General features: G+C 28.1%; 1 protein-coding gene across 3 annotated transcripts in view; it reads left to right on the top strand.

The window, feature by feature from the left end:
- The window catches only part of LOC135923309 (uncharacterized), a 57,436-nt gene extending 34,567 nt beyond the window's left edge, over positions 1 to 22,869 (top strand). Inside the window, exons 1-8 of one of the 3 annotated variants that reach the window (XM_065457987.1) lie at positions 3,623 to 4,573; positions 5,315 to 7,094; positions 7,165 to 7,427; positions 16,123 to 16,201; positions 17,332 to 17,545; positions 17,721 to 17,839; positions 20,600 to 20,738; positions 20,885 to 22,869. In XM_065457987.1, coding sequence (XP_065314059.1) covers positions 3,839 to 4,573; positions 5,315 to 7,094; positions 7,165 to 7,427; positions 16,123 to 16,201; positions 17,332 to 17,545; positions 17,721 to 17,839; positions 20,600 to 20,738; positions 20,885 to 22,340 — 4,785 coding nt within the window. In that variant the 5' untranslated portion in view covers positions 3,623 to 3,838 and the 3' untranslated portion in view covers positions 22,341 to 22,869. Of the gene's footprint in view, positions 1 to 3,622; positions 4,574 to 5,314; positions 7,095 to 7,164; positions 7,428 to 16,122; positions 16,202 to 17,331; positions 17,546 to 17,720; positions 17,840 to 20,599; positions 20,739 to 20,884 lie in introns of those variants that run through there. The other 2 variants (XM_065457988.1, XM_065457989.1) reach the window with 2 other exon arrangements.

Here is a 22,869-nt window from a genome sequence, read left to right as displayed (position 1 = left end):
CGCCTCTGGGGAAGAGTTTTATTTAAATTATAAAATAGTAAATATTAAGAATCGGCCTGACTCAGATGTGTAAAGAGTTTTATTTATTGGCTTGGGCCTATATTTCGTATCAATTGGTCTTGGCTACTTTAAAGTTAATTAGTTATTGGCCGAGGTTTTAATTTTTTTTATTTCGGAATTTAATTTTCGTAAGATTATCAGGATTGCTAACTTATAGAGAAACTGAAGTATTATTTGCAGGCGCGTACGCAGGAATTTGGTCTGGTTGGGGGATAATAAAATTTTTTAAGAAATATTATTGTTTTTTAAAAATATCAAGCATAAATTTATTAGGACTAATAACTATTTCTAATACACAATTTAAATTAATGTGAATTATAAAAAAATTATATGTAAAGAATCACTTAAAAGACCCAAAATAGAAATTGAGCTAATTTTTCAATTATCTCATCCTTGCTTGTCGTCAAATGCCTAGAATATTCAAAAGATCCAAACCTTTCAATCTACTTTCAGAGACCTGCAAGCGCGGCCCCCGGGCCGGACAGTATTTTAATTTTTTTAAATATACCCGGGCCGGGCCCAAAATTTAAAAAAAAACCCAATCCGGACTGTATTTTTTATAACAGCCTATATTTGAAATCGTTATTATTAGCTAGAAAAATCAAAAATAAATATAATTTATTTTTTAAAAATCCGGGCCGGGCCTAAAAATTTTTTAAAAAAAAGCCGAGTCGGACCAAAATATTTTTTTTAAAAAGCCGGGCCGGGCCTGAAATTTTTTAAAAAGCCGGGCCGGGCCTGAAATTTTTTTTAAAAAAACCTAGGCCGGGCCGTAAAAAATCTTTAAAAAAACAGGGCAGTGCCCTGCAAATGGTACTTCTCCAGGCCTCTGTTATTCTTCTTAAAAAAGAGAATGTTCTCTCATTAATTTACTAATGGGAAGTGTTTATAAGCCTTTTTAATACATTGGGAATTTAATCTAAAATGTGTTTGAAATAATGCAAAGCATCCATAACATTTTTTGGGACTATATTAACCATAGTTAATCTTATAAACCTAGTTATTCAGCTAGTAAGGCATCATAAGATACTTTAACATATTACATAATAAAAATCTAACAAATATTTTTTTTTCTATCACCATCTGAAAAAGGTTGGGAAGGCTTTTGTGGAAGTTATTTGCAGATTAGTAAGTGCTGCATGATGAATTAAAAATCCATTTATTTGGGTTATAAATGTATCTGATTTAAGATATACTCTTCTACTGATCCTATATTAATGTTTTAACGATGAGCTTGCCTTGCTTCAAGTCGAGGGAGACAAATATTAAACACGTATAGCTCTGCTTTTGTCTCAACAATAAAATATAAAATATGAAATTCTTCATCAACATTAGCCCTAATTTCCTTGAGTTCTAATAAAATGCTCTCCGCTATTCACATTTTCTTAATCAAGTCAATGTCATGTTTTTGAAAAGTATACTTAAAATACTTGTATAATTAAATAATACATTCTAATGAGAAATAAAATTTGGAATAAGCATTGTATCCAATAATTTTCTTGCTTCTGAGGAAATATTTCTTTCAGGCCCTTGTGATATTTCAGTAATAGCAAATAATTGGCTCTTCTAACTCCTTAAAAGCTGTTACTGCTTGATGTCAGATACTCTATCTCGTTGGACTCAATTTTTTTTTCCCTGTTGGACAAGAAGTTTCAGAAATAATTATTATTTGACTAGAAATTTGAAAATGGTAGATAAATATTACGCCACTAAAAATTTGAAAATAATAAGTAAATATTACGCCGGAAAACTTAAAATCGAATTTAATTGATAAAATAACTTAGTAGATAAATGTGATAATAAATGTAATTAAATATATATTTAATATGAGATACGAATAAATATTAACAAATATAAATTTATATAAACAATAATATTTTTAAAAATATATCCGGCATCTCCATTTTTTGGCTTCCCTCTGCGTACGCCAATGATTATTTGGTTAATACTCATAAAAAATAACCTATTCAAAAACCAAATAATTATTTACACACATTTTTTAAATGATGTGTATAAAATGAAAAATAATTTTTCTTTTTGTCTAATTACAAAAAAAAACTTTCATTTTTCTTTATATATATATATCTAATAAAAAAAATAAAGGTAACATTCTTACCTGAAAACCTACTCAACCATTGATTATTAAAAAATTTATTATTCTTTTACAATTATATAATATTACATTTTTTTAATGCGTATATATTTACTTTTATCTTGTTTTAGGTAATAGTATTATTTAATAAGTAAACATAAACAGCATTAAATGGCTTTTGAGGTTCAATTATTTAATATGAATTATACAGAGTATATCAATTTAACTTAATTATCGGTATAATATCAGCAATGATAGAAGGGTGGGGGGAATTGTGATACTACTAAGTTTAAGAATGAACTGATCGTTAGATTGCTAAACTAAATTAATGATGTTATTAGGCAAAAAATATTATCTTATTACTGTTAATATATGATAGTTCAGGACATATTCGATTCCTAGATTAATTACCTTAGACTCCTCAGGGATAAAAAAAAGGGGGGGGTTAATAATTACTTGAAATTAGGAAAACCTCGCATATAAATTTATTAAACTATTTTTTAAATCAACCCTATTCCATTATCTAGCGATCCTTTATAAAATCGTATAAAAGGTTATTTTATCATTCCAGATTTGTGATCAAAAACGATAATAAAAATTTACGAGGATTAATATCATTATTTTCTCATTTTTATCCTAGCAAAATGTTTCGTTTTATTTCTACCCGATTATCACATTATACAACTGGCTATAAAACGTCTAAATATGTTTTATGAATATACGCTGAGTTGTATATATAGACACCTGGTTTTGCATAATTAAATTTACGTTTATAAAATTTTAATGTGCTCATCACCATGGCCCTTCACCCTCCAAGTCAATGATGGGGAGCTTCTCCTAAGTATGGAATAATTCAATTACAAAATGGATATTATGTATATTGATTATTCTTGAAATATAGGTAATTGCATCGTAATTTTAGCGCATGCCATACTCATACTAAATATAATTAGAGCACCCATTAAATATTCTGTGAGCAAAACATTTTCAGTATATATAAGTTTTATTCGTGAAAATCTACAAATACAACTCTAAAATTATGTTGCACTGTAGAGGGAGGATTTATAATATCAACAAAATTAAAATTTTATTATTCTTTTATAAAATTATATAATTTTTTTTATGTATTATATTATTTCTCTTACTCTATATCTATATCTATACTATTCTATATACCATTTAATCATTTTTTAAAACAAATTCTTTTCTTATATCATATTATTGTTAGATAAAAAATAAATAATATTGTTCAATCCCTTTTACTATGTCTTTTATATTTATTATTATTTAACAATTGTCTAATGTTAAGTAAGTAAAAATTATTTTTATTTGACATAAAAGATAAACGCGTAGGTATTTTATATTAATTTTTTTTTAAATTGTATTTTGTATTAAGTTTATAATAAATTTTTATCGATAAAAGAAAATAAAAAAAATTTATAAAAGAAAAAATATCATAAAATATTAACAGTGGCAAAATAATATTAAATGTATACTTAAATTGTTCTGGTCATTTTATTATTGCAATTTTTGAGGAGGTTCAGGCTGTCGAATAATATATTCTGGTCGTTAAAAAATCAAAAATTATATACTATATATATAAATTTCTATAAAAAATATACCATTCAAGAGATGATTCGATTATAAATTAATGTTGCGAAAGACGTTAAAACTTGATTCTATTTCATGTTTCTAACTTCCGATGAAATAAATGGCCACGCGCTTCTCAGTGCTAATTCTAGTATTGAATATAAGGATCAGGATTGTATTCTACAAAAAAATGCACTAGTTGAGGAGGACATAGTAAGAATCAACCTTAATAATATTAAAAGGCTATCTAGTCATACCTTCGGTGATCTAAAACCTATCAATGGTAAAGAGATATCAATACTTAATAAAATGGAAGGTGAGAACATAAAAATGGACAACGATAATGCCAGGGTGACGAAGGGGAAAAATATTTTTACGCAGGCGAATTACGATGCAATGGTTCGAAAGGATTTTATACGGAGCCTCAACGGTTATAGTTCCCCGAAAAAGATTGCTAATTCAGACCTTGAATTCATTGAAAAAGAGGAGAAAAAAACATCCATCTTAAGTGATAGCAATGAGATGAATGAGGTGTACATTAACAATATCGACGATAAAAAATTAAACAGAATATCTAATCAAGAAATTGCTCTAATTTCTAATACCGGTGATTCTATCAATAATTTATCTATATCTTCCTATCCCGATGCAAACTTAACAATTACGGAATCGAATGATATACATTTTAATAATATGAGCAATCATAAATCTGATGCTATTACCAGTATTATTAATAACAATTGTAAAAATGATGACATTAATTTCGAGAAACAAATAATTTTCGTAAACGCGGACAATTCAGTCACCATAATTAAAAACGAATTGTTTTTAGTAATTTATTATATATATTTGTATAATTACCTAAATTCCTTTTTCAGAATTTATCTGGAAAAAAGTTTTCGTAAAATCATAGGCCATATACGGGGAAGGTTAAATAAACATAGGGATGTTGTAAAACTTAGAACTTAAATTTTTGCAAATAAATATTATATGTATTTATCATATACATAACAAATGTGTTATAAAATCTTATTTATGATTTCTGTTCTGGGTCTTTTAGATTTTTAAAATTGGTATCTAAATTGCTGATTCTCATCCTTAAAATTCTATTTTAGTGTAACCTTAAGATATTCCACTGAATATATATAATATAATATTGGTGTTAAAAGCCTTTATTATATTATATATACAATCTTTATTTTTAAAAACTTGTAAAAATTTAAGTTTATTATTTTAGAAAAAGTCAGATTTCTATATCCCGAGGTTTATTATATTATAACCAAACTCTCATCTACGTGATGTTTAATCTTTAATCTATTTGATTTGTTTGGGTAGATACAAAAGCGTATACTCAGCCTTTTTGGCATGACATAAAGGATTTTTTAACAGTCGTATTTTAAATGTTGTTTAAATGCTATTCTTATTTTAAATATTACATTGGAATAGAAACAAAATATTATAATTTTGCCAAAAAAAATTTAAAATTTATTATATATAACTTTCACATACTTTATCAAAAAAATGTCAACAAAATTAATAATATAATAAACTTTATTTTGTACATTTATATAGGACAAAAATGATTATTTTACCTCCGCCAACCTAGACGATAACATGGTTACGACTTTCAATCATTACAACGATTTAGCTCAACAGTCCTTATCCCGCAAGTTATTGTTTATTCCCTCATCTATAGATGGTTCATCACAGCAAGATATGAGGAGTCATTCTTACAATTTTAGTATTCCTACAGGTAATTTAGGCAAACATCATTATCCGTTCCATGATCATGACGGGAGGCAAATAAACAATCATAATTCTGAACCTCTATATCCAGATGACTTGATTCAACTTCAGCAACAACAATTCCTAGGCCAACAGCATCATCTATTGGTCGGTGATGTCCCTTACTTCCCTCCCCCGCTTCATCCCCATCCCATATACAATCACCATCACCTAAATCACCAACATGACAGTTTTTCTATGACGGTTCCAGCTCCAAATAATTTGCTTAGATCAGGAGCTTTAGAAGATCACCCTATTTTACTCAACCAAGGTCATCTTAATCATAGTCAGCAGCATAATAATAATATCACCCAACATAATCAACATCAATTTTACCATTCCGGTTTTACGGGAGCTATACAAGGTCAAAACTCCACTTTCCATCACTTCATACCTCTTTCTAATACCAATTCACACAATAATCTTAACAATAATCACCCAACCCCTGATATGACAACTGAGCAACGCTTCGATGAGAGATCCGAAGAACCCAACAAAACTTACGTCGATTCCTTCAACAGTTTAGAAAATTTACAACCGAAAGAAGTATCCTACACCGCTAAACAAAGAATCTCCACAGGCAAAAACAAGAGATCAGATATAAATTCGAATTCAGGATCTCTCAATTCGATTTCCACTATATCACAATACCAAACCGAGGCGCTAGCAAGCGCCATGCCTGAATTAATAAACGATCAGGATAAAGGTTGCCTAGAGGAAAATGAACAAAGTCTTAACGAGAGAAGAGAAAAAATACCCATGATGGACGGATATGCTACTATGATAAGTTACACGGATCGGCACCTTAATCTGCAACAGCAAATCGCTGCCCTGGGAGCTGTTAACTCTGAACGGATTATTAATAACAATAACAATGATATCGATAACGTTAACCAAACTTTCCAAGAGGAGGCTGAGGATCAGATGAGGAAATTGTTCGAAATGAGAGAAAGAGAGAGGCAAATATTGGAGATGGAGTTTAATCAATTTCAGGAGTCAGCTCATAATTTGCACGGATCTGAAGGCGGAAGGTACTTGAATATGTTTAGGTTACCTAAATTGTCGCAAGAAAATTTTTTGAACATGGAGAAAGAAGGAAGGGACGAGATGAGATGTTCTTCAAAGCTTGGAATGTTAGAGGGAATGGAGAATTTTCAACAGAGAATGGCTACAGATAAAGAACTGGTTACTTTAGAATCTAGTAATAAAATAATTATGTCGTCTCTTGATAAGCAAAATCAAAATTTTCATAATAAAAAAATGAAGCACATGATAGATGCTGCTGAGAAGGAGAGCAGAAGCATGACACCTAATCTATATAGTCCCACCCATAAAATGATGGATCAATCAAACAAAAGAAAAGTATTCTCAGCTACACCACCTTTAGCGAGTAAAATGGATTTTCAAGTGCCATTTGATCAGGAAATATTGAGGGAGGAATTTAGGAGAAAAGCTTCAGAAATGGAATTCAACCCGGCCATTAGGACTGCTAATAGAATGAAGAAAAAGGATTATAATAGTACATCGATTTTGAATAAGTCTCCAAACAAGGATAGCCCAAACTCAAGTTATTTTTTTTTATTCCTATTTCAATTCCAAATTTTTAAATGTATAAATTTATATGTTTATATTTTTAGCTCAAAAATGTATTGATTCAATTATTAGAAACAATATAAACGATTACCATACCAAAACACTTATGAGTAATAACAATATAATGAACCAAATTAGCGAACGACAGGAAATGATGGAAAATTCTGATATTTCCGATATAAATAATATCACAAAAAGCTTTGTGTCTTTGGACCAGGGAAGCCCATCGACTCCCATACATCTAAATTATCAACATCAGAGATTTATTCAATTCCTGGAAAATACTTCTCCACCCCAAAATGATATGGTATAATAATATCTGTTTTTAATGCTTTTAGCTTTTTTTAGTCACATAATAATGGCCCTTTTCAAAAACATGACCTTAGTCTAGGCAATTCGAAAACTAAATATTGTATTGGTTTTGGATTAATTAATGTCGAAATTTTAATTATGCTCTACTTTTATTTTTACGATATTATCATTCTGATGTATATAATAGGTCTGCAATAGGCGGGTTTTTAGCAAAAAGTCCGCTCACTCGTTGTTTTGAAATTTATCTAACCCGACCATCTCACTTATAATTTTTTTAAAAAATTTGCCCGCCCGCCTATTTATTTATAAATTTTGTTTAACCTGCCCTCCCGCCTAATGCTTAAAAATTATTTTAATGGCTGGTTTGGCTCTTTATTTATTTATTTAAATGTATTTTTAATTAAACATATATAATATGTTATGAAATAAAACTATTATTTTTAATAAATTAAAGTCTGTTCTGCTCATTTCTCCTGAAAAATATCAAAAGTTTACCTAACCATGCCCGCCCATTAATTAAAAAAATTTCTCAACTCGCCCGCCACCTCCCCAATGTTAAAAATATTTAAAAAACCCGACCATGCTCATTCAAAGTATGGGCGGGTGGGCGATAACCCCCCCCCCCCCAATGCAGACCTTTAGTATATAATATAAAGAAGAACAAAAGTTGACGTTTCTTTTACAATTTTAACAGCACATTTGTATTTTATGCTGGGATCTTTTTCCACTGATGGTTTAATCAATTTATTGTTTGTATTCTAAACATTTCATTTTCATCTGTGAATTTAAAAATAATGATATAATGATAGCTTTTCACGGTATAATTTAGTTCTAGAAACATTATATTCATTTACTAAGGAATAATAATAAATTTTTTTTACTCTACTACGAAATTAAATATCATGGAAATCTTTAATAGTGGAAAAGGGCAGGAGAGGCTTACCAAACCTAACAAATTGTATATATAGCTTCCTTATGCATTTAAATAAAATCATGAAAAATTTGTTATGTAATTGAATAAGTAAATCGTATTAAATATTATATAAATTTTATATTCTGGATTGATATAAAATGTTTTTTAAAATTTTATTGGCAAATAAAACATTTAAAAATATATTATTAATATTATCGAAATTGAGTTATAAAAATGATAATATATAACAAATTATATATATGAAGGATGGGTGTCAATCACATTTAAAAAATAAATAATATGATTTTATAGTAAAATATATTATGGTTAATGAAGTGACGTCAATAGAGATGAATTATTGGGGGCTCCAGCCAGGTCAAAATTTTCAAGAGCTCCTTCAAGAAGGTTTTTTAAACACAAATCTTAAGAAGTTGAAAAATTATTGGTTTATAGCTAGACTTTGAAAGTCCTGCCAAACTGAAAAGTCTATTGACACTCTTGGATTTGTGGATAAGGTGTACATATACTTTTCTCAGAGAGAGTAGGTAAGGTATATAGACAGTGGGGAGGGGGGGATAGGGGACAAATTCCTTCCACCAGCCAATAACTTAGATACTGGCTAAAATATAAAATATTACTGTTTTATTATTAAAAATTTGCATTTATTTATCATATTCACCGCAAAAATAAATACGCTAATATCCATTTCAAATTTTCCTTGGAGTTATATTTATCTAACATTTCATCAAAATAATTTGAAACTTTTTCACTGCAATTATAATATAAAATTTTATAAGTGGGGGGGGGGGGGTTAATTTTTTTAATATTGGAATAGTTTTTGGAACATTATAAATTTATTAAAATGAATCATAATTTATTACAACCAATCATATTTAAAAAATGATAATTTCGAACACAAATAGAAATAGGGGAGATTGTGGCATAAATGGTCATGTTTGATGACTGGCCACCACCTTTAACTTTTTATCTATTTGACCAATTTCTCTCAAAATTAGTCATCTAAGTTTATTTATTGATTAGAGCAATCCAACTAAAAAATATCTTAAACTGTATAGTACTTCTTTCTAATCTTGTTATACATTTTTTTGTTTGGTGAAAAAATTACTAATTTATGATATTGATATATATAAATATTATTCTTAGGCATTTCGCATAGTTCACACCAAAAAATTAGAGCTTATTGATAATAGACAGGTGAATTCATACATTCATATTGATAAAGAGCTTGTGTAAACCAACATTTGGTAAAAAAATGGAACAAATTCCCCATATGGAATGTAATTCAAGTAAATTAATATTCACCAAACCTCCGGAGGAAATTTTATAAGATTATTTAATACAAGACAAGCTAGAAAATCATTAATGGGTTTAGCATAAAATAGTTAAAACTTCTAAATATGTTAGCATTAATGATAATAATTAAATGTTAGAATATTTTTTAATGGTATTAATTATATATTAGAATTACTTGTTAAATAATTAGTTATCATAGATATAATTATATAAATTTTTATGTTAAAAATTATTTATTTTTTGATAAGAATATTTGCACATGATTTTATGAGTTAAAGTTTAATAAACCTAAAGAAGATTATAATGAGTTGTTCTATATGCAAAAAGAAGTTTTCCTAGAGCAAGAAAGAGGGGATTAAATGCATTCATTGTGAAGAATAGGCTCATGCTTATGTAATAATAACAATGATGTATATAATAAAATTTTTATATATTTAAAAAATGAAGAAACATTAACAGATCTTTTACAAGTATTTCCTATTGTAATATTTCATATTCATAATAAAATTCTTAAATTATATATTATGGAGTTAACACATAGTATATGCCAGTAAATATATACTTGCTTTGACTGGTCAGAAAAACAAATTTCACATAACCTCATCGCTCATAAACTATTATAGATAGAGCTTTGATTCAAATTTTATTTTAAAGATTAAGAATTGGGCTACACATTGATATAAAATTTGTTTAGTTAAACTCCAATCATGATTCCTTTTTTGAAAAAAGCAAAAATATGACCACTAATGCCACATTTCCCCTAGTAAAATATTGTAAAATAAACAATATGAGCTAATATAATATTGCATAAATGAATCACAAATATTTGATTAATTTGAAAAAATGGGTAAGGCGATAGTTTAATAGGTAGGGGAAATGTGCCATGAATGGCCATGTTTTCTTTTTTGAAAAAAAGGTATTAAAATTTGGGTTTAACCAAACAAATTTTATATCAATGTGTAAACTAATTATTAATCTTTAAAATAAATTAGGAATCAAAGTGATATCTATAATAGTTTATGAGCTAGATGAGATTATGTGAAAATTATTTAAGAATTTTATTACTTTTTGATAAACATTCTTAAGCTTGTTCATCATTTGAAATTTCACCAAATGTTATTTTACAATAGTTTTTCATTTCAATATGAATATGTGAATGTGCGAATTGTGGCCAATCAATACATGGCCAGACAATACTCACCTCTCTATTACAATTAAGCGCTTTTATATGTCTATTAAATAAATCTTTTAAAGTCTAATTTTTTGTGTGAATAATGCTAAATGCTTAAGGATAATATTTATATAAAATTTCAGCAATCTAAATTAGTAAATTTTCACCAAACAAAAAAATGTATTACGCCATTTTTCCAGAAAGAGGTACTAAAAATACTTTATTTAAAATATTTTTTTATTGGATTGCTCTATTCAATAAATGAACCTAGGTAAGGTACATCGTATCACGTCAATACCGCGAAACTTTTACCGCGAAACTTTTACCGCGAAATGTATTATCGCGAATGCATTATCGCGAATGTCGATTACCGCGAAAAGATATTATAGCGAATGCATTATAGCTAATGTATCATAGCGAATATATTAGCGCGAATGCATTATAGCGAATGCATTACCGCGAAAATATTATAGCGAATGTATTACAAGCCATCCTTTCATAATAATAAGAATAAGAATACGACTCAAATTTCTTTATTAAAAAACACCAACAACAATATCTATACATTATCAAAAAAATTACAAATCATAAATATCTAATTATCTAATTCTTCATGTCCCAAAGGTCCATTATTAGTTCCTCGCTGACATCTTCTCGAATTAATCCAAACTCTTCATCCCAAAATGGATAACAAAAGAATCCTTTCCCATCAACCCATCATGTGTTCATCACCTCCTCTTCTTCCCCCAAGGAAAACTTAATTCACCTGTCAGAAAATAACTGACATTTGATGTATTATATTAAATTTATTTCTTCTTTTTTTCAACAGCTACAACAGAATGCATTACAGCGAATGTAATACCGCGAATGCAATCGCGAATGCATCATAGCGAATGTATTATAGCGAATATATTAGCGCGAATGCATTATAGCGAATGCATCATAGCGAATGTATCATAGCGAATGTATTAGAGCGAATACAATACAGCGAATGCATTATCGCGAATGCAATATCGCGAATGCATTACAACTAACATTATCACAATGCAATCAAAATTATATTTAACCCATTTATTAAGTTCCAAAAAACCAGAGAACCAGCTTAATTGTCTATATTTATTTAAAGTAGCGTTTTAAAATTATTTACCTCTAAAACACGTCACTTGTTATTTATGAAATACGTATTTTATTAAAAAAATATATGGAATTTGGTATACTCAATATTTTTAACGATTAGATTAAGTCGTTTTTTACAAAAGACCCTATTAATAAATATTTTAATATTTTATATTTTAAGATTGATTCTAGTAAAAGTTAATTTTTGCCCCAACAAGCCCCAAACCCCAGGCTTGTAGATTATATTGGTTTATTAAGTCTCCTATAGGATAATTGTTATTATCAATAATACACCATTTGTATATAAATAATTCATAAAAAATTTCAAAATGTGATATTTTATTTTAAAAAATGTTTAAGTTTTAATGAATTTTTTAATTTTTTTTCTAATTCTTTTGATTATCAACCACCAGAAAAGGTGAAAGTTAAAGGGAAAAAAATAGAATTTAAAGCTATAATAGTCAATGAATACTTATTATATCATATTTTTAAGCATAATTTAATTAATTCGACCTAATTATACTAGCCCCTAGTTACTGATATGATTAACCCTTTCCAGCGCTAAAAAAATATGTTGATAATTTTTAAAATTTTTTAAATAAGATTAGATGAAGGGGAACATTGGATTAAGACCTCTATCTTATTAAATCTTTTGTAATCGTCAAAATTATTAATTTTATAGCTTTAAAACATAAAATCTTATCTTTTTTAAATTTAAACATTGTTAAATTTGAAAAAAATAAATGCCAACTCCTGTTTCAAATATAAATCTTAAAATGATAAAAAATATATTTAATTATATATTTTGGTGGTTTCAATAGAGATGATATGTGAATTTAGTTCAAATTTAATATTTTGTAAGTTATTTTCAAATCATATTATTCTGCCTGAAAGGGAATGCCTACTATAAATATTTTTAAACATAATGATTATGAGACTTTCTGAAATGGGAAAAGATTTTTAATTTCATATTCTGTCTATTTAATTATTTCTAAATCTCACTGTGCAAATTGGTTTATTATTCATGATACGGTTTAAAACAATTTCAACTTTAAGAGAGACAGAAGGCCACAAATCCATATTTTTATGCCGTTAAATATTATAGTGAAAAACATTTTAATTATGCTTTAATATTATTTACTTATCTTAAATTCCGTATAAAACAATTTATAAAATACAGAGAAAATATTCAAAATAACGAAATTTGAAAATTTAGGGCAGGATTTTAAATAATCAGAGCTAAAAAATGCAGACTGAAGAACAGGTATATTAATTTACGACATTTATATTATTTATTTTATTACTAATTATGACATTGAAATATGATAAATTCAATTTTGTCTGTACAAATTTTCAATAAATTAAAAAGAAAAAACTTGATGTTTAATATTTAAAATGATTAGATGAAAAAGCGAAATCTATTTTATTATTTAGAATCTTTTATATATATTTTGAGTCAAAAAAAAGAAAAACCTTAGCCTTAATTTCAATAAAAAAATGTTTTTAGAGCCAATCCCTATTTTAACTTAATTTTCAGATTCAACTAAGTTAGTCGAAAAGTCGATAACATTCGCGATATGATAATCCATTCGCTATAATGCGTTCGCTAAAATGCATTCGCTATAATGCATTCGCGATAATTCATTCGCTATAATGCATTCGCTATAATGTATTCGCAATAATTCATTCGCTATAATATATTCGCTATAATGCATTCGCGGTAATATATTCGCGACAATGCATTCGCGATAATTCATTCGCTGTAATGTATTCGCTATAATACATTCGCGATAACATTTTCGCGGTATTACATTCGCGCTAATACATTCGCTATAATATTTTCGCTGTATTATATTCGCTATAATGCATTCGCGGTAATGCATTCGCTATATTATATTCGCGATAATGCATTCGCTGTAATGCATCCGCTATAATATTTTTTCGCGGTAATCGACATTCGCGATAATGCATTCGCGATAATACATTTCGCGCTAAAATTTTCTAAATTTCAGACAATTTTATCATGAAATTCCAATTTACATTAAGAATATGAAAAGGTTATGAGAAAATTACTATTAATTATGATTTCTTCAAATGTTGGCCATAAATTATCTGAAATATATGGGGTGGGTATTATTCTACACATATTAGAATTCTTTTCTGGCAAAATCAGATCTTTAAATTTAATAAAACGAGCTCAATTAATGGTTTTAAATTCAAAACCTAAGCCGCATGTCGGGAAAACCTATTAAACTATCGTCTCACCAAAAAATATATCCAAAAGTGAAATAATACGGTTATTTTATGGTAATACTCAATTGAGTCCACATTAATACTGGAAATATTTGCTTGTCTAGGTGCAAGTCGAGGCTTACGAATCTCAAAATCATATAATTTCGCCTCACCTCAACAATAACATAAATATCTTGTAAAATTCTTAATCTACTTTATCTCTTAATTTTTTGAGTTGTAATATAATAAAAGTCGTGATTTTCATAACCTCAAATCCATTTGAAAAATGTTGCATAAAACTGAAATAAATCTTAACACATTTTAATGCAAAATAAATCGGCTGTTTGAATCTAATAATGTATCAGCTTCAGATGCAATATCTGGTTTAGGTCATTCTGATATTTCTTAAAATACAATCAAAATAAGTTTTATTAGATCCAAAAATGCTGTAATGCTTAATATCCAAGGCTTCATTTTGCTGGGCCTTCTTCTTGCTGTTTTTTTTTGTAGCACAAGAAGTCTCTGAAATAATTATATTCAGCAAATTCTGTCACTTAGGATTGAACATTTCATACACTCTGGAAATTTTGCCTAGTCATAGTTATTAGTAGAGAAAAATTAAATAGAATCTTTATCTATTAAAATTTTTAAAAAAATGTAAAAAAATCTTCTTTCAATTCGTGGGTTAAAATATTACTACACAAGGAAAAAATATTTAAATTAATTTGAACCTTTTGCTAAATTTGAGATAGAATATAATATGACCTATTTGAAATAGAATACTTTGCACTAGAGGTCTGCATTGGGCGGGCTTTGTTTTAAAAAAATTACGTCCGCCCGCCCAGCCCATAGTTTTCAAAAAAATATATACCCGCCCGCCCCGCCCATTTGTCTAAAATTCCTTGCCCGCCAACCCATTAGTCTAAAATTTTTACCCGCCCGCCCATTATTTATAAAAGATTTTTAACCCAAGCCCGTTTATATAGACAAAAATGTTTATTTATTCTAAGAAAAAAGATTTATTGTTGTGATTATTACATAATATAGTTAGGTAAATGTTCTTCACTTAAAAAAAACGATTGGTACAATAAAAAAAGAAATATTGTTATAGATCATTTAATTAAACAATTTTTTTTAGTTTGTTTTTGAACAAAAATTTTAAATTTACTTAACCCAACCGCCCAGCCCGCCCATAGTTTCAAATTTTTTTAACCCGACCGCCTGCCCATTATCGAAAAATTATTTACCCGCCCATCCGCCCGCCCACTTAGATGGGCGGGCGGGCCGAAACCCCGCCCAATGCAGACCTCTACTTTGCACTAAAAGCCTTATATATTTTTTCATTTGCTACAACCGCTGGCTACGCGCCTGGAAGGTATAACTATTACCTAAATTGTAAATTCTCTTACCTTTTTAAAAAATCGATTCTATATAATTTGTATGGATCAACTCAAACTTATATAAGGAATTTATTGAAAGTTGTGATAACTATATTTAAAAAATTTATAATTTTGTACGAAATATAAATATATAAAAAGAGGAGAGAAAGGTGGGGGTTCTTCCCCTAGGGTTTCTTTTCCAACGGTTTCCTTTCTAATTATCATTAAATGTATAGTTAAATATTTTTGGTAAGAAAATAACCCTTAGAGGTTAATATAGTGTTGTTAAAAAGCCCGGTTTGGGTCGATTTCTAAAAATGGCCCGTTTAAGATTTCAACCAAATATAAGCCTCAAAATTTGGGTGGTACAAGCCCAAACCTTTCTGCCATCTATGAGCTACACAATATTATTTTGGTCATAATCTTAATGGGGCCGTTTTTAAAAATTCATCAGAATCGGGCTTTTAACAAAACTAGAGGTTAGTATATTCGCAAATATAGTTTATTATAACCCCCTCCTTAATATACCTACTTTATAATTCTATCATTTAAAAATAAATTTTAGGAGAGAAGTTTCCACAATAATCCGGTTAACTCCTTGAATTCCACAACCGGCAATGAGCCCAGTTCAGTCATCAAGAAAAGTATTTAATATTTTTTACACATTATTTATGCATAATGTGCTTATGAATGATGATCCACTAAAAGAAAATATGAAAAAAATATCTTCAAAAACAAAAGAGCAATAATAGAAATATATATCTGTGAAACACAGGGAAGGAAAGATAAAAAGGGAAGGAAGAAAGGAAGAAAGAAAGAAAGAAAGAAAGAGAGAGAGAGAGAAAGAAAGAAAGAAAGAAATTTCCAGATTCAGCCAACAGTAAATAATGACAGAAAAATATTAATAATTATAAAAGATAAAAAGAAAATTATAATAATAGCATAAAATTCTCAGCTATAAAAATTAATAAAATTAGGTTATGTTTTGTTTTCATAGGTATAAAATAAAAGGAATTAAATTTTCCTCATAAAATATAAAACAATAAAAAAGACAATTTAATTTGAAAAAACGAGAATTTTTTATTATTCTTTATCATTCATTCACACAAAACACTTTAATAGAAAATGACATTAATCACAAAATTTATAGAAACACAGTCTTACAAATTCATAATTTTTGTTATAAATATTGTAATGTTTTCCAAATATGGGACAAATAAGATATTTATTTCTCTTTGTATAGAGAAAATAAAGCTATTTGTATTTCTTATATACATTTAAGATAATTAAAATGAAAAAGTACCATATAATAGTTTAAGTATATAATATATAATGTAACGTAATCAACGTAAAACAATTCATGGTTTGTTTTCAGCTATTATATATTTTTTACTGCTGTAAATTTCTGGTCGTGTGAGAAAAGTTATTATAAGTGATTTCTATATGTATAGGAGGCCAGTCTATCAAATCAAAATTAGCAACCCAAATATAAATTAGAAAAATGAAAGGAAATCTAAATTAGCTCGAGGGATCATACGATCTATCTAATATTATTTACTAATCAAATTTAGAAAGAGCAGAAAAATCAGATAGAAATAATTTGTCAGGGGCTGGATGATTTCAGCTTGTTAAATAGGGTAAACTCTTACCGATTTTCCTATGAATTTCTTCTAAATTTAAAAAAGGATTATATGAATGGTTTACATTAATTTAAATATTAATTATTGAAATCAAATATTTTCAAACATTTTGTTTAATAAAATTAATTTATTAGTCTCATCGGCTAGTATAAGACCCAAGATAGAAAACAAAGATCTGACCATATCTCCAAACATTGTGTCGCCAAGCGATATATTCTGTTCAGTGCCGGGAAGATTATCTTTATTAAGCTCAACGTCAAAGTACAAGGTTACGGTGGGAGAGGTACAAAGAAGGTTGTCACCTCCTGAATGTTTAAATGCTTCTTTGCTAGGAGGAGTGCTTCGAAGGTAAATAAAATTAGAAGCTTTAATTAATTTTAATAACGTTTACTTTTTATTAACAAATTAATTATTATTTAAAAAATGAATGCAGCACTTGGTTGGTAAGATTATATTTATTATTAATATTGTGAGCATCTCAAATATTTTTGTTTAAAAAAATTTTTTTTTTATTTTGTAATAGAGCTAAATCCAAAAACGGTGGTAAAACTTTGAGAGATAAGTTGGAAAAAATAGGACTTAACTTACCAGCTGGAAGAAGGAAAGCTGCAAATGTTACACTTCTAACATCGTTAGTCGAAGGTAATATATTAAAATCAGATTTAAATTTGCCGCTGATTTTTTTTCGAAACATTCTAGAGTTCGTTTATAAAAATCCGTCAATTCACTCTTATTATACTTTAGAAGCCGACATTAAAAATTTAAATAATTTTAAAATTCACTATCCCAAATTTTAATAATTAAACTTCGAAATCGTATTTTCTTATCCATTTGTTATATAAAAATATCAGAATTGCAAAGATTTTAATTTTGAGATTAGCCTATCATTTTCCTTTTAAAGAAAAGTAACATCTCGTTAAAATAAAACACAAAAATCATTATAAAATTATACTGTATACAATAAAAAAATAAATCGAAAATAATTTTTGTCTTTACAAGAACACCTCTACCCAACAGCGGCTCAAGCCCCCTAAAATTTAAAGAGCCCACTGAAAATTTAAGAATACCTTTAAAAAAAGTTATAAATCTTTTTTAGTAGCGCCACTACCTCTACCCAACCCCTACTTCAGGCGAGTGGAAACATATTTGGCAGACTTCTAATATTAATGTCAAATGTCCATAAATCAAAATATAAAATACTCAAAAAATTTAAATAGCAATTTGTTGGAGCTAGTTAATTGTCTATCAAAATATTTATTTTATAAAACTTTAATATTTGTTTTTTAATATATCCATTTTTCAAAATTTATTGATTTATTTTTGCTTGGCATATATATAACAACAATGGCATAAATGGTATAAACCCCCCCTCCCCCGACCCAACTTTTAATTTAAGGGAAAAGAGAGTTAAGCTTGTCATCTTAAAAATATTTATATATCTAAAAAAATATAATAAATAAGTTAGGGTTCTGAACAAAACAGATCCTGGACCCGAATTCCATTTCTAGTCCCTGGACCTATAAATATTAAAGTTTATGATCTCGGGTCCTACGATCGGGTTCAGAGATTTAAGTCATTTTATACTTGGTTCCTACAAAACAAAACGTAAGAAATATTTATTTACGCCCAAACTTGAATTTATTACTCCCAAGTCCTAATGAATTAAGAGACTAAAATGTCCTAACTTGATTACGACCAATAAAATTTTTACTTGTACTAAAAATAGCTTAAAAATAAATACCTATATAAAACGCTAATAGGCACCACGTCTAACTCTACCTCAGGTTTTATAATTTAATTGAAAGTTAATTTCTGGATATAAATTAGCACAAATATTATCAATATTTTTGTATATGATAACATTGAAATTGTTTTTCTTTTATAAAAAAAATTTAAAAGTTTCTTTAGAAGTGTTAAAGTTTAAATTTGCAATTAAAATTTTTCATGAGCAATATTTGGGAAATATTTTTAGAACCATTTAAGTAAGCATCTTATTAAATTCATTTTTGGTTCAAATTTCAAATCTTAAAAGGTATATTTGTTTTAAAATTATTTGGTAAAAATCCGGATATAACCCTATTCTCCTGGCCAGTATATAAATGTTAAAATATTTTCTCATATATTTAAATATGCCAAACACCTGCTCTGCTTATTAGGAAATTCCGTGATATTAAATGTAGGAAGGTTTTAATGCTGAATATGCTTTAATATTAATTATGGAATTCCCCATGGTGCCATTGAAGAAGAACTACCTTCATTTAATATACAGAACTCTGTATAAGGAGCCAGAGAAAGTATTTTCCGTGTTAAATTAACACGAATATTTTAATCAAAACATATATAAAATTTATATTAAATTATTCTACAACAAATATAAAATATTAATTTAATCTTTTCGAAATTATTAAAATAGAAAAGCAAAAAAGTGAATAAATATAATATTTTTAATCGTCTTTATATAGTCAAAAAAAAGTCGGAATTAAAACAGAAATTATATTTTGGCACAAAGTTATGAAAGTTTAAATTACGATTTAATTTTCCGGATTTTTTTAAAATAAATTTTATTTCTTTTTGATTTTTATAGCTAATAATAACGATTTCAAATATAGGCTGTTTTAAAATATACAACCCGGCCCGGATATTTTTTTAAAAAATTTTTCATTTTGGTGTTTTTGTAAAAAAAATTTTGGGCCCCGCCCGGGTAATTTTGGGCCCGGCCAAGGTATATTTAAAAAATTAAAATATCGTACGGCCCTGAGGTCTCTGAAAAACATACCAAGAAGTTCAACTTCTGAAAGTAGATTGAAAGGTTTAGATCTTTTGAATATTCATAGGCATTTGACCACAAGCAAGGATGAGATAATTGAAAAATTAGCTCAATCCCAACGAAAATTGGATTTTACATGTAAATATATAACATACAAAATACAATTATTCCTAAGAAACATTTTGTGTAATAATTTATATTTCCAACATTTAAATATATAAATTTTAAAGGCTCAAAAAATTCAAATTTCTATTTTGGGTCATTTAAGTGATTCATATAGTGGTTATATTCACTTTATATTTTATAATTCACATTTATTTTATAGTTTTTCTATACCGTCAGTTATATCCGTTTAATTTAATTCACATTTATTTTATAGTTTTTTATATGACGATTTATACATATAATTTTTATATAATTCACATTAATTTAAAATTGTGCATTAGAAATAGTTATTAGTTCTAATAAATTTATGCTTGATATTTTTAAAAAACAATAATATTTCTTAAAAAATTTTATTATCTTGCCCCAGTATATTTAAAAAAAATAAGAATAAGAGAAAACTTAAGGAATGACAAAAAGATCAATTTTATTTTTGTTTTTTTAAATTGTAATTCGAAATTAACTATTTTTAGGCGAAGCCGTTCATTTAGCCAGAGATTTTGGGTATGCTTGTGAAACGGAGTTTCCTTCTAAACAAGTGGCTGAATATATATGCCGTCAACATGACCCATCTGAATACCCGACATATAAGAATATGGTTCTAGCAACTAAGTAAAAAAAATGATATTTTAAACAAGTCATATTTAATAACAATTGAGAATTTACATAAAATAATGGTAAAAAATTTTAAATAAAGTCTGAGAAATACAACTACAATTTAATGATATTTATAAAATATTTAAAATTATACAATTAAGACAAGTTACTAAAGAACTTCTTGATCTCCTCAATAAAGACAGATCCCCCCTAGGTAACTCAAGGCCTCAACAAATCCTAGAACCCAACATACAAAAAAATCTCACACATTTCAGCCTAATCACCCATGGTTTTGGTTCACCAGCTCTTTCGGCTTCCATTCAATCAATACACAATGTGTTGAATGAAATGCTAAAAGCCATGGAAAAGGCCTCCATGTCCTCTCAAAGTTCTGGGTACATAGGATTAGTCACAGCCCAAAACGGTTCTCAAAACAATGTGTGGAATCCTCCTGACAATTCTCAATATTCAAATAACAATCACATGCTAGATAATAGCAAAAATCCCTTAGGGGTAAGTCAAGGACTAACTCATTACGCTTTAAATCAACATCACGGAATTGTCACCCATAAACGCGGGCCTCATGGCAACTCAAAAAATGCGGGGACTGGTATAAATCCCAACAAATCTCTTAGAAATTCCGTTATAAACAATCACAACGCCAAAAACGTGAAAAGTAGCCATAGCAACCATACGTCTGATATGTCGATGCCCGACAAAAAAGATTCATATGAACAAAAGCTAAGTCAAGAAAAGATGATGATGGATATAAGAAATTTCACCGAGAATATTCCTTTGGAGCAACAGCATCAAGCCAGAGAAATGATCTTGAACGCTAATTATGGCTTATTGATGAACAATCAAGACGATTACGGTACCAAGGATACAGAAATAAATGTTCCTATCGATAATGAAAACCAGCAAAGGTTGTTGGGTATCAACAATTTAATGGATGAGACCAAAAGGCGTCACAAGGCCTATTTTTTAGACGAAAATTCCCAGCACAACTCTGTCTTTAATCGGTCATTAATGACTAGCCAAGATCACCCCAAGAAAGCTTACCTGCAGCAAACATATACGTCGGATGCTTCGTATAATAGCGAAAATGGGGACCCCACTCCCGGCCAATTTGACGAACGGCGGTATATGATAATCACATCGGAATCGACCAACAGAGTTGAAGAAATCAGCGAGGAAGACAACGATTCTTCCAAAAAACCTTCAAATGTTAATCATAATTTAAGACAAGATAACGATGTTGGAGATTATGGCATGTTAGATGTACGTTATAACGAAAATCAATTGTTGGATAGCAAAACTGATTCATTCAATCTTCGTGGATCTATGGGTTCATCTCCAGAATCTGAACCCATAAAGGAAGTAGGTTTTGTTGATGAGGAATTAGCCTTATCTTCGTCGAAACATCCATTGGGATTCAAGAAATCCAAATACATGGATGATTTAAACGATAAATCATCTGACATATCTAATGTGGAAGGAATGGAATCCACCATAAACAGTATGATAATCAAGAAGGGGATCAAAGAATTATCTTATAGTCGCCAGTCTTCTCCAGACAGTATAACCGATAATGTAAATGTGGTTCAGGAAGAATGAATCTTCCTTTTTCTCCCACCATATATAAATTTAAGCGAAACAAACCTTTTACTCGAAATTCAATAAAATTATGCAATTTTAGATAAAATAACGATATTTTTTTCAATGTCATAAATTTTTTGCAATAATGATATTTTACTTTAGCCTGAATATACCGTATCTTTAGTTTTGAAAACATATAACGATTCTTTATTAATAGATATGTTCCTATTTATTTCATACATTATATATTTTTTTTAGGAAAATTTATACAATATTATATACCTAATTATATGTTTAAAATTAATAAGGAAAATTAATAATTTTTTATTTTCTCCATGGAGGGCTATCAATCTCATTTTTATAAAACAGATCTATTTCTTTATATATTATATTTAATATTAAAAAAAGCTTGAAATTTATTTAGAAATTTTAACCGCGAGATACATTCATTATTTTATTTTAAGATAATGTTGAACATTCTACATCTTCGTAATATTTCCCGTTTCTTTAAAATTTTAAAAGATTTATTATAAATTATGTATAAACT

This window comes from Gordionus sp. m RMFG-2023, chromosome 2, assembly GCF_954871325.1.
Source record: "Gordionus sp. m RMFG-2023 chromosome 2, tfGorSpeb1-WG-v2, whole genome shotgun sequence".
Classification (NCBI taxonomy): Eukaryota; Metazoa; Nematomorpha; class Gordioida; order Chordodea; family Parachordodidae; genus Gordionus; species Gordionus sp. m RMFG-2023.
The sequence above is the reverse complement of the archived record's forward strand: the minus strand, read 5'-3'. Positions and strand labels throughout refer to the sequence as shown.